At 55.5% G+C, this 12,650-nt stretch overlaps 1 protein-coding gene across 1 annotated transcript; it reads left to right on the forward strand.

Annotated features, from left to right (window-relative positions):
• Positions 1-217: 217 nt before the first annotated feature.
• TAGLN2 (transgelin 2) lies at positions 218-8,064 on the forward strand. The gene is made up of 5 exons (XM_046683488.1): positions 218-492; positions 5,723-5,930; positions 6,381-6,555; positions 6,841-6,943; positions 7,273-8,064. Exons 1-5 carry the CDS (start codon positions 233-235, stop codon positions 7,412-7,414), a joined length of 888 nt encoding a protein of 295 aa, XP_046539444.1. The 5' UTR covers positions 218-232; the 3' UTR covers positions 7,415-8,064.
• Positions 8,065-12,650: the final 4,586 nt, after the last annotated feature.

Genomic DNA, 12,650 nt, shown 5'->3' on the forward strand with positions numbered 1-12,650 from the left:
TGAAGCAGGTGAGGAGCAAGACCACGTGAGGGTGCTGTCCCGGCCTGCAGTCTTGTCACACCCTAGTCTGTTGCGGGGGAAGGGTCTTCCTATGCCTCTGTTTACCCAACCACCCTTTTCAAACCAAGAGGCATCTTCCCACGTACGCACGCCCAGTCTTGAGCTAACCTAGGCAGAAAGTTTCCCACTGGGGCATAGGTTTCTGGGCTCTGGGGTGGGGATTGAGGTTCTCATGAGCAGAGACCACTACCGCTGCCCTGTCAGCCCAGATGCCCCAGATCCTTTAATTCACGTTCTAGCCCACCGCCCCTCTCTCTTAAGCACTGCCCTCTGCTTCTGCGATGCGGCGCCTTTAAACCGCCTCTGCCCTTGCCCCGCCCCTGGTCCGCCCCGTCTGAGGCGGGAGCCGCTGAAAACCCCCGACCGGGCCCGGGAGCTCCACTCGCCGCTGCAGCCCCCGCCCGAGCGCGCCGCTGTCGATCCGCGCGAACGGTGAGCAGAAGGGAGGGCCGGGGCTCGGGGGATGTGCATGGCCTCTAGAAAGCAAAAAGCTCGTGCTTGCGACTTGCTCCAGTGAGCTCGACGATCAGGAGCTGGGAGGCCGGAGTCCGATAACTTCTCTGCCCCGCCCTGTGCTGCCAGGTCCTGTCCCCAAACTCTGACCCGGCATTGTTGGGGGATGAGGTCAGGCGAGGCTTGCGGGTGCATAGACGGGGCGTCTGTCCGGAACAAGGACTCGGGGACTGTGCCCTACCCGCCGACTGCAGCCCCGGGTCCTCGCCGGGGTGAGGAAAGGAGGGCGTCGGGGCTGGCTGGCCCCGAGCGTCGTGCGTGCAGGGGCCCGGCTCCCGCCCTGGGCCAGCTCCGCTCTGCCGGGCTTCCCGCGCGACCCTTCACTTCCTGGTTCCAGCAGCACGTGTGGGTGCTGCCTGCTCTCTGCGTCCCCGAGGCCGGCCTTTCTGTACCTCGTCCTGCCAGCTCATTTTCCTGGGGACTCGGGTCACGGGCTGGGGCGAGGGGGCTCCGTGCGCAGATCCCACAGTGGCCTCGCTTTCCTCGGTTCTGGCTGGGAGTTGAAGCTGCAGTCGCCTCCAGGAGAGCCCCCCGACCTCAGGCATCCTGCAGGCCTGACTGCGGCCCGGGGTGCCCTGCCTGGGTGAGGTGGTGTTGGGCGGGGATGGCTGCTTTCCAAGCCCTCCTGCCCCTTCGCGAGCTGATGCCCCCACCCCGTGCCCCCTGCTGCTGGGAAAGCCGGTGGTGGCCGCGGGCAGGCGGGCGGGCGGACTGCCCAGACCACTGCGTCACCCCAGCGGCGGGCGGTGGGTGACTCATCCCGCAGTAACGGCCCAGGGTGTGGCGGGGGCGGGGGGGGGGGGGGGGTCGTCGGCTGAGGGGGCCGGACCAGCAGGACCGGAAGTGGACTGCCGCCTTCTCCCGGCTCTGCAGGCCTCCTGGAGCCCATAGCACGGAGGTTCTGGGAGAACTTGGTGTTTCTGAGCAGAAAGAAGCGGCGTGGAAGTGAGGATGGACTGGTGTGCAGATCGGTGTAGGAGGAGACCCGTGGCTGGGTGGACCCTCCCTCATTCTGTTTGACTCCAGAGCACCAGACAGAGGGACAGCTCCCCATCTCCAACTCCCCTCCTAATTTCTCCTTCCTGGTCCATTGGGAAGGCTTAAAACTGCAAAGGAAGCCAAGGTAGGGTGGGGCCAGCAGGGCCCTACCATTCTAGAACCTTGTCTAACTCCTATGGGCCCCCTCACTCCATCGCCCCATGGGGATCGGCTTTTAATCCTTTCTTCACCTTGTCCCTTCTCCTCCAGGATTTTCAGGTATGGGGCCAGCTCAGAATATACTATCTGTTCCTACAGCATTTGTTCTTCTCCTGAACTATTTCCTTGAGTCTACTTCTGTACCCCAAAACTTATAACTTCCCGTCTCCAGCCAGTGCCCTCCATATCCTCCACAGCTGCCTCCTTGAGGAGTCCCTTGCACCTGACTATAACTGAGAACTGCTGCAAGGGAGCCTTTCCCCAAGAGTCCCCCCTCTGCCCTCGGGGCTCAGAGCCTCCTCACCACTCTGTGCTGAGTGGATGTTTCTGCCTGGTGCCCCCATCCTGCCCCGTTCCTGTGTTTGGTACACAGAAGCCATGGCAACGGCCCTCACCTCACCCCTCCTCCTGTGCAAGCCTCGTAGCTTCCTGTTTGTGTAGTTTCAGCTTTCTCTTCCGCTCACTTACTCTTGCTGGTGAGGGGGCTGCCCCAGGGTGGTGGCCCCTTAATCATAGGTCTCCCACCATCCTTGCTTCTGCCGGCTCCCTGTGGCATTTCGGCTCCCTGTGGCATTTCGCTCTTTCAGAATAGTCTTAAGCCCAATTCTGAGTTGGGAAGTTCCCCTGAGTCCTGTCTGCACAATGAATGGAGAGTCCCTTGGTCTCCCCAATTAAACACTGCAGCCAGGAACCCTCAAATCCTCCCACCGCCACCCTGTCTGCCTTTTCTTTGGCATTGGCGTGGGGTGGGGTGGGGTGAGGTAAGCTTCCAGCCCAGGGTCTGGGTGGGGCTGAGGGCTGGAGTGCTTTTTGTGGCCCCTCCCCCTTTCCTGACTATTGTAACCTTGTGGGTGGGGGTGAGGGCTGTTCCCACAGCTCTCCCTGGAGTTTAGATTGCTCACAGCCAACCCACCCTCCAAGTTGTTCAGCTGTCGTCTTCCCTTTGAATCCCCAGCTCTGGGTATCTCCCACATAGCTTCTCCCCACCCCAGTAGGCAACTGGCTGTGTTCCCTTCCTTTGAGGTAGGGCAGGGGTTGGTCCCCTGGGTGTTACTAGGGTGGGCCACTCCGGCTCCAGCTCCAGCAGCTGGTTCCAGCTCCAGCAGCCGCAGCCCATCAGCTCTCACCCGCCCATGGGGGTGGGGAGGAGAAACAGCTGCTGGCAGGCTGGGTTCTGGGCTGACCCTTCCCAGAGCTCCGCCCTATGACTCTGGCACCTCAGGTCTCTAGGGCAATGGCCCCAGAGTGGAGCCAAGATACTGCAGCTGGAGGCTGTGACACTGCCAGCTGTGTGCAGTCCCCGGAGTTGGGAAAGGCCCTCAGCATCCAGCCGGCTCCCAGAGGTGGGTCCGGGAGGCCAAGTCTGTCCTGCCCATGGGGGACCCTGGTAGGGTCCGCCGGCCCCTGGGGGGATACTGGGAGGGTCAGGCTTCTGGCTTGCTCTCCCCGCCTAACTCTGGCATCCAGGTTAATCATTCTCCTGCCCGTTCTTTCCCTGGGCCATTGTGATCCCTGGACCTCAGGCCACTTGGCTGTGTAAAGAGACAGCCCTGAGGCCCAGGTGACCATAGCAGAGCTGCTCCCATAAGATAGGTCTGGACATTGGGCTGAGAAAAGGGGCTTACTGGTGGCAGCAGCTCCTAGCCCCCTTCCCTCTCCCAGCCCCGCCCCTGTGTGTCAGGGGTCACAGGCTTATATAGTCTGAGTGGTGGCTGGGCATCTGGGGCTGGCCTGGGCTGGGGGCAGGGGGGGTCTTGTCTGCCTCTCTCCACTGGCCTCAGCCACTCAACCTGCCTGCCCTCCCCCAGCTGAGTGTGTGTGTGGCTGGTGATGTGGGTCAAGGCCCAGACCGACATTTATCTGGCCTGGCTTTTGGGCTGGGGGAAGTAGGGGGTGGGTTGGTCTTAATGAGGTTTAAAAATAACTGATTTATGGGGAGGATCTCTGCCGGAAATGTGCAGCTCGATTAGCTGGAGTAGAAAGGAGCCGCCGTGTTGGAGTGTGGGGGAGGGGCCTGGCCTGAGACACACAATGCTGGGGCTGAGAGGTGTGAGGGGGTTTGAGGCAGCTGCTGCCCCTGTGCCCTGGCTCCTTGTACTGAGGCCGAGCCCCGAGGCTTACGGAGGGGGTGGCAGGATGGTTTAATCTTGGGGTGCATGGGAAAGAGGGAGCCAGAGTGACTTCATCCCTTAAGTTTGACCTGGAGCCACCTGTGGGGAGAAGTGTGTCTCTTTCCTCTCCTTGACACAGGTGCCCATGCTGGGGGATCCTCTTTTATGTGCCCTCAGACAGTTAGCTCTATTTCAGAGCAGAAAGAAGGGCCGATCCAGGGAGAGGACGGGGACAGGAAATGGGGTCCTGTCCCTTCTCTGGTCCTGGCTCCCCCTTGGCATCCATAGCATCCCTGGGACTTGCTCAACAGGTCCCTAGGGGTGGGCCCGGGGCAGGGAGGTGGTGGGTGGGGACAGACTGTCCACTGTGAAGTGCTGCCAAGTCAGGCCAGTGGTAAGGAAACCACCCAGTTCTTCCTAACAGAGGTCTTCAAACTAAGTTAAAGAAACCCTCCTGCGTATTTCCCCACCTACCCTCTTTTCCCGGGTTTCCCTAAAAATACCACCCAAGGCTCCTGTTTTAGTTCCCTATTCCTGCGGTAACAAATTACTATAAACTTAGTGACTTAAAGCAATGCATATTTAATATTTTACAGTTCTAGAGACCCCAACCGAGGTCTCACTGGCTAAAATCAATGTGTGTGCAGGGCTGTGTTCCTTCTGCGGGGTTTGAGGAAGAATCCATTTCCTTCGCTCTTCAGCTTCTAGAGGCCGCCTGCATTGCTTGGTTCATGGCCCTGCATCACTCCGACCTCTGCTTCCTTCTTGCTTCTCCCACTCTGACTCAACAGCCTCCGTCTTTCGCTAATAAGGACCCTTGTTGTGGGTACCCTGGGCTCACCCGAGTGATCCAGGGTACTCTCCCTATCTCAAGACCCTTAATTCAGTCACGTCTGGGAAGTCCCGTTTGGCAGTGTGAGGTAACATTCACAGGTTCTAGGAATTACCACACACACACCTTTGGGAGGGGGGGCATTATTCTGTCTACCACCGCTTCTAGAGAGGAAAGTAGAATTTGTTTTTATTGCCTGGGTCCTCTTGGGAAGTTCCTTTTGCCTGCTGAAATCTGTTAAGGTCCTACTCAGACCTACCTCTTCCAGGAAGCCCTCCAGGCTGCTTCTGCCCATACTCTTCTCTGAATTCATACAGTTCCTATGTGCAGTTTAGGATTCATCCTGTACAATCCTTACACACTCCTTTTTGCTCACTTTGTCTCTCTGATGGCACTGAGGGCAACTTTAGGACCAATGATGTCTGTCTCTGCCACAATCCCTAGCACAAATAGCAGGTGCTCACTTAAAATCCAGTGGCTAATTGCCGGTATATACATCCAGTCCTCTAGCTCCTGGCATAGGTTTCCCAAGCCACTCCACATTCTTCCTCTTCTCCCCAAATCTTTCTCCCCTGGGCTGTAAAAAGCAGGATTAGGGCTAGAATGACCAATCTGCCTTTGCTAAAGCTGACTACCCCAAATAAGGGGCTGAATGCCCCATCTTGGCCTCATTTACTCCATATTCCATTCCAGTGCGTTTTATAGTTTATTCTAGTAGTGGTACCGTTCAAATGAAATCTAATGGGAAGACTCAACATAATAAACAGGCTGCCTGTCATAGAGGGGGGCACCCAGAGATGGCCTGCGTGGCTCCTTAACACCTCCCAGAGTTCTGAGCAGTGCTCTTCCAGCCCATGTCCAGGGGTCAAGGTGAGCATCCCCTCATTTGGCCTCTGTTCTCACCTCTGGGGCCCACCCTGGGGATATGGTGTGTCTCTCTGCAGGCAGAACCCCCCACCCCACAGGCTGCAGAGTGCTGACCGCAGGCCTGGGTGTGTCCTCTCCTCAGCTCCCCACAGCTACCGTCGCCCTTCAGAATGGCCAACAGGGGACCTGCCTACGGCCTGAGCCGGGAGGTGCAGCAGAAGATTGAGAAACAGTACGATGCGGACCTGGAGCAGATCCTGATCCAGTGGATCACCAGTCAGTGCCGAAAGGATGTGGGCCGGCCCCAGCCAGGGCGAGAGCACTTCCAGAACTGGCTCAAGGATGGCACGGTGAGAGCCAGGCCCCTCCGACTGGAAGTGCTGGGAGAGTGGGGCTGGGTCTGGGGGACCAGGGGTTGTTTCACCTGAAGAACTGTGGGTGCACCCATCCCGACTTCCTCCTGAGCCTGGATATCTTCATCGTGCGGATGACCTGTGCTTTCCTCCCTCCTCTAGAGTGAAGGGTGAGGGTGACTGTGCCTCCCCTGCACCAGAAGGCCCGGGGTGACACAAGGACGACTAGCTCTGAGGACAGAACTGTGGGAGGGTGTGCTCTAGTCCGTGATACTGGAATAGCCAGGTTTTCAGTCTGGGCTCAAGGCAGGGAGCTGGGCAGGAAGGAGCCTGAGGCTCACCCCGGGGGAGTCAGAGCTGTCTGCAGGTAGGAGAGGAACTTCTGTGGTTCCCTGTGGATCTGCAGTAGGCGTGGCCTCACCCCTGCACACTGCCGTCCTCACCCAGGTGCTGTGTGAGCTCATTAATGGACTGTACCCCGAGGGGCAGGCCCCAGTGAAGAAGATCCAGGCCTCTGCCATGGCCTTCAAGCAGATGGAGCAGATCTCTCAGTTCCTGCAAGCAGCCGAACGCTACGGCATCAACACCACTGACATCTTCCAGACTGTGGACCTCTGGGAAGGTGGGCCAGCGCTGGGCACTGCCATCCAGAAGACCAGAGACGGGGCTGGGCCATCATGACCAGGGAGAAGGGGCAGGTTTCTGGCACCTGAGGACAAAGAGGGGTGTATGTGTGTGTGTGTTGTAAGGATTAGTTGGCCATGTTGGGAGTTGGGATGGAGAGGGTATGGGGATAAAGAGTATAGGAATTAGGAAGCTGGACCTGCTGAGTTAATGATGGAGGTGGAACCCTGGCGTCCAGGACCCCAGCCCTGTTGAGGCCAACACACCCCTTTCTCCTTCCCAGGAAAGAACATGGCCTGTGTGCAGCGGACACTGATGAACCTGGGTGGGCTGGCAGTAGCTCGGAACGATGGGCTTTTCCGTGGGGATCCCAACTGGTTTCCTAAGTGAGTATCGCTGGGGCAGCCCAGCCCGGGACAGGTGCCATGACCCCACCCATTCCCGTCCCTTGGAAATGATGGTTACACTATAGCAGCCAGCCCTTTACAAAGCACTTTCACATTCCTCATCTCACTTCATCCTCACAACTCTCACAGGATGGCAAGGGACTGTCCCTTTTGAGAGATAAGGAAGTAGCTTCGGAGAGGTCAAGGCTCTTGAGGGCCCGGTTGGTGCCAGTACTTGAGTCCATGGCAAAGCCTGTGCTCTGTCCAGGGAAGACATTTACTGGGGCAGCCTCCTCCCTCCTCCTAACCAATGCTCCCTTTCCACCCAGGAAGTCCAAGGAGAACCCTCGGAACTTCTCGGACGACCAGCTGCAAGAGGGCAAGAATGTGATTGGGTTACAGATGGGCACCAACCGTGGGGCGTCTCAGGCAGGCATGACGGGCTACGGGATGCCACGCCAGATCCTCTGATCCTGCCCCCTAGCCTGCCCCTGCCCTACCATGGATGGTTAATATATATATATATTTTAGCAGTGACATTCCCTGAGAGCCCCTGAGCTCTCAAGCTCCCCTCTGCCAGGGTGGGGGCCTGGCCTGGCCTGTCTTCTCTGGGGGTGCCCGATGGCGGCCTCTCCCCAATGCTTACTAATACATTCCTTTCTCCAAACCTACCAAAACTGGACAAATGGCCTCTTCTTTTCCGCTGGGACCAAAATTTGGGGGCCTCACCATCCCCACCATACCTCTTCTCTTTCCCTCTGGCCCTTCTTCCCCCTGAGCTCTGTGCCCTCAATCCATTCCTTGGCTGGAGGTTGGGGACACTGCCTTCTAGCCTTCCTTCCACAAATATGCCTCGCCCACAGCTGTGGCTGCAGGGACGTAATTTATAGGGAGGGGCCTGTGGTGGCTGCCACTCCAGCCACAGCTGGACTACGCTCGCCACACATCTGCGGCCGCCTGCCCTGGCAGAGGCCCTCTTGGCTTCTCATTTTCCATTCCCCTCGCTGTGGCTATGGAGTGGGGGTGAGGGGACGGGGGAGGGAGGGCTGCCCACTGTGGGCTGGGGCTTGAAGAATCTGAGTTTGCTGATTTAAATAAAGAATCTGTCTTTTTTGGATGGACTCTGGCTGTGTCTGGGGCCACTGAGCCCACTGCTGGGGAGGGAGGAATATGGTAGAAGTGCACTGACTGGTACAGGGGGAGAGGACTTTGAGATGAAAGGTTGTAATCTCACCCCCATCTTCGATTTCCTTCCCCATCCTCTTTCTTCCTTGCTTTGGATGAGGGGAGGTTGGCATTGAGAAAGGACAGGCCCTCACTGTCCTGGGGCTAGAAGCCATAATGCAGAATATCTGGGCAGTGTCCACAGGGAGGTGGAGCCCTCATCTACCCAAGGAACTGGGTGGTCCTGGTTGGGCCCCCTCCCCCAGCCAGAACAGCCTCTCAGCCACAATAGCCTCAGCCACTGCAGGAGGGTTGGGCAGGCTGTTGGCCAGCCCTTTGTCTGGCAAGTCTGGAAGGGGAGCACCTCAGACAAGGTTGGGGCAAGGTGGCCTCTGTTGGAGTTGGCCAGACCAGCTTGGGGGCAAGGGATGGGGGTTGCGGTGGTGAGGAGGAACTAGCAAGCTGGGGAATGAGCAGGAAGGAGGTAGTGGTGATGGCTAGAAGGAGGAAGCCTTGGTTGATCCCACGTGCCGGGAACTGCATGCTGGGGAGAGCCTAGCAACGAGGGTGTCCTTCTAGTTGGGTGGCCTTGGACCAAGATAATCAATTTTGGGTTCAGGTTGTCCCGAGCTCCTAGCCCTGACCCAGACATGAACATTCCACCCTTAGTTTCCAACCCCTGGGTGTCACGTTTACCCCATGAGCTCCCCATCAGACCCTGTGTCTTCCTAGGGAGAACTTGAGAGACCCTGGGCCAGACCCCCACATCTGTTCCCATCCCCATCAGCCGGCCCAGGGGTCTGGCTTCCACTGTTCCTTTCCTCCTTTCTACTTCAGGGCGTCTCTGTTTCCTTAGGAGGAGAAAGCTGCCCATTGTGCCAAGGGTGACAGATTATGCAGAGATTGATGACCAGAGAGGTTTTTCCCATCACTCCCTGGCCCCACTGTGGTTCCCTCTGCCAAGAAGCACCTACTGTATGCCAGGCCATACGCTAGCGCCATGCATCAGCCATCAGCCCAGAGGCTCCCAGCCTGGCTGATCTGACACCACACCACAGCACCAGAGACATGGTATCTGCTTGCTTGCTGCACTCCCTTGGGGCTGGGCGGGCCCAGATAAGATAGGCTGTAGCCTGTGTGCTAATTCCTAGGGGGTTATCTGTCATTCCACTCCTTTATCCGGTTCACGAAGGTTTTGTGGAATGCCAGTGAGGGAGAGTGATGTCACTGCAGAGAAAACCTCGAATTCACTGATAATTATACTAAAAAAACAAACCATTTGCACTCTGCTCTGATTTAACTATTTAAAGCCACATGCGTCACAACTTTCTGAGACACCCACCATGTCACAGAGTCAAGACTTAGATGTGTTGCCTTTTCCCAGTAGATTCCCACAATAGTCCAAGAGGTGGATATTACTATATTATTTCCCCCCTTTCGTCCCCAGATGAACACACTGGGTCTCAGGGCAAGAACCTTGCCCAACGCCATGTAAGGAGTAAGTGGAGGGACAGGGATTTGAGCCCAGGTCAACCTGGTCACTAGCTGTTCCAGGCTCGGCAAGAAGTGGAGCCATAGAGGGACAAGGGGGACAAAGGGTGGTGGTGGTGGGGGGGTGTTCCTCATCTGAAAACTGACGATAATAATAATTCCTTGCTCATGGGGCTGCTATGAGGATTTTGTGGGATATATACAGAAAGCATTCTGCATAGTCCTAGCACATAGCAAGTGCTCAGGAACTGGAAATGTGGAGAAAAAGGTAGGGTTTGTGTGGACACTGGGCTGAGGGAGAGGTGATGCCCAGCGTGCCACTGCCCTGTTGAACGTGGTCAGAGATGGTTCAAGGAACCTTATCCCCCACTCCCTGGACCAACTTACTCTTCAAGACAAGCATCGACTAGATTTGAGAGGTGCTCAGCCATGGGGCTTGCCTGCCTTCTGGCAGCTACCACCATCCACCTAGCAGCTCTGTGAGGACTCTGCATGTCTCCCCTTAATCCATCTTGCTGCAGGTTCAGCTCCTTCCTTCTGGAAATGGCCTGCACTGACACCTCAAAATTTTGTTTTGGGGCATTGGCCCGATGGAGTAGTAGTTAAGTTTGTGTGCTCCACTTTGGTGGCCTGGGGTTCACAGGTTCGGATCCTGGGCGTGGACCTAGCACTGCTCATCAAGCCATGCTGTGATAGGATCCTACATGAAATAGAGGAAGACTGGCACAGATGTTAGCTCAGCAACAATCTTCCTCAAGCAAAAAGCGGAGGATTGGTGGCAGATGTTAGCTCAAGGCCAATCTTCCTCATTAAAAAAAATTAAAAATTTTGTTTTGGGGAGTCAGCCCTGATGGCCTACTGGTTAAAGTTAGGGCTGTTCCACTTTAGCAGCCCAGGTTCGGTTCCCAGGCACAGAACCACACCACTTGTCTGTCAGTAGCCATGCAGTGGTGGTGGCTCATATAGAAGAACTAGAAGGATATACAACGATGTACTGGGGCTTTGAGGAGGAAAGAAAAAAAAAAGAGAGAGAGGAAGACTGGCAACAGATGCTAGCTCAGGGCGAAACTTTCTCTGCTAAAAAAAAATTGTTTTGTTTTCTGTTGGCTTCTAGGTATTTTGTTCCATCTGAGGTCACAGTTTCATCCCTCATTTGGCCTCTCTCATCTCTCCTGGCACTCCTTCAGATCTTGGAGCCTAGGGTGCATCCCAGCCCTGAGGTCAGGAGGAAGAGCTCCTCCGTATGGCACCCCCTTTTCATGCCATTCCACACCTCATTTTCCATGACTCTCTACACTGGTGTTTCCCAACACTGCCCCTGTGGGACTGTTCCTGCTGCCCGGAACAATCTCGTCCTTCCAGGTCCCACCATGACTTGCTCCTTTTTCTCCTTCAGGTCTTTGTTTAAATGTCACTTTCTAAATAAGGCCTTCCCTGCCACCTTAGTGAAAATTGCACACTCCACCCTCAGCCTGAACCCCTTCCTCCTTCCCTGCTTTCTCGTGTCACCATCTGATACCCAATATATTTTACTTATTTATTTTGTCTCCACCCGTAGAATATATACTCTGTAAGGGCAGGTTTGTATTGGTTTAGTTGATGTAGAGTAATGCCTGGCATGTTGTAGGTGCTGGATAAATATTTGTTGAAAGAATGAATATCACACTACTGAGTTCCTGAATCCCCTGGTCTGGTGACACGGTGCTCAGCCAGCCCTGGCTGGGTCTCAGCAACCCAGCCTGTCATTGGATCTGAGATGCAACCAGCTTCCATTGCTTCCCCATCATTCCTTTCCCAAAGGTAGAAAGCTGTGAATCCAGTACTCCCTACAGCCAGAGGAGTGGAAATTTGGAAGGGGATGGAGAGTGGTGTGTGTGCTCTGGGCAAATGGAAGGTACACTGAAGAACTGGGGGCAAAAATGGGAGGAGGGCAGGAGGAAGAGGCAGGAGCCAACCTCAGTTCATTTACTCCTTGCCTTCAACCTTGAAGTGGAAAATCACTGTGGAGGTGGAGAGAAAGGAGGCTTGGCCCACGGTGGCCAATGGAAAGGAGAGTTGGAGAAGGAAGGCAGGGAGGAGGGGGAGGAGCGGGGTGGGGGGCGGGAGCACAAGGAAGAGGGCTTCTGACGCTCCACCTAGTTTGGCTCACCTATGAGGAAAAAGCATAGATCTGTGCAGTCTATTCATGTGCGTGCAAGTGTCTCTTCACAGGTGTGTGAGAATTCACAGGACTAGGGCTCGGGGGTGAGGTGGGAGGAGATGAATCTGTGACTGTGTGGAGACTGTCTATGAGCACATGAGCATATGTTTACCAAAGCCTGAGGATTGGGGGTGCAGAGAGGTATGCGTCCTGCGTGCGTAGGTGGGAACGTGAGCACCTGTGCATTTGTACTTGGCTCCGTGGAGAACAGTATGTCTCTTTCCAGGCTCTACAGCCCAGAGAGGCCATTGAGAGCTTGGCAAAAGGCCCGAGGAGCAGTGGAACAGGGAAAGGGCCAGACAATAGGGCCCAAGGGAGGGAACAATAAAGGGCCTGGGATTAAACTTGTTGAAGACAAGGGTAAAGGGTAAATTGGTAACTGTCTCATTGCAGAGAAATGAGTCTTAGTCTCTGGCTATGGAGGTTGATTGAAAGACAATGCAGAAATTTAGGTTAGACAAGGAAAAATGATCCTCGACTCCGAAGGTCGTTAGCCTCTGGACTCTCTTAAGGGTCGGGAGGAATGTCTTCAATAATAGGACAAATTCCATCTTCTTAAGGTAGAAAATGAGCAATTCTGCCTGGGACTGCTCATACACACACCCATTTTTTCATTCATATATTTGTTCATTCAACAATTATTGAGGTTCTATTGTATGTCAGGCCTTTGGGGGGATATGAAGATGATTAATACTTGATCTCTTTGCTCAAAGAGCGCATAGTTCTGCAGGGGAGACAAAACATGGATAGGAGTCATGACGATTCAGGAAGCCAGCGATGTGTGCCCTTGGAGAAATGCAAATAGGGCTCTTTGGGAGGATCACTCGCCAACCTCCTGCGGTCCTGGATCAT

This window comes from Equus quagga, chromosome 13, assembly GCF_021613505.1.
Source record: "Equus quagga isolate Etosha38 chromosome 13, UCLA_HA_Equagga_1.0, whole genome shotgun sequence".
NCBI classification, from domain to species: domain Eukaryota; kingdom Metazoa; phylum Chordata; class Mammalia; order Perissodactyla; family Equidae; genus Equus; species Equus quagga.

What these genes read in the sequence shown, in the direction of transcription:
- TAGLN2 (XM_046683488.1), top strand. Translation starts at nt 233, where the DNA reads ATGAGCAGAGACCACTACCGCTGCCCTGTCAGCCCAGATGCCCCAGAT. An exon ending in ACTGGCTCAAGGATGGCACG is followed by an intron (nt 5,931 to 6,380) that starts GTGAGAGCCAGG and finishes GTCCTCACCCAG; the next exon opens with GTGCTGTGTGAGCTCATTAA. An exon ending in GATCCCAACTGGTTTCCTAA is followed by an intron (nt 6,944 to 7,272) that starts GTGAGTATCGCT and finishes CTTTCCACCCAG; the next exon opens with GAAGTCCAAGGAGAACCCTC.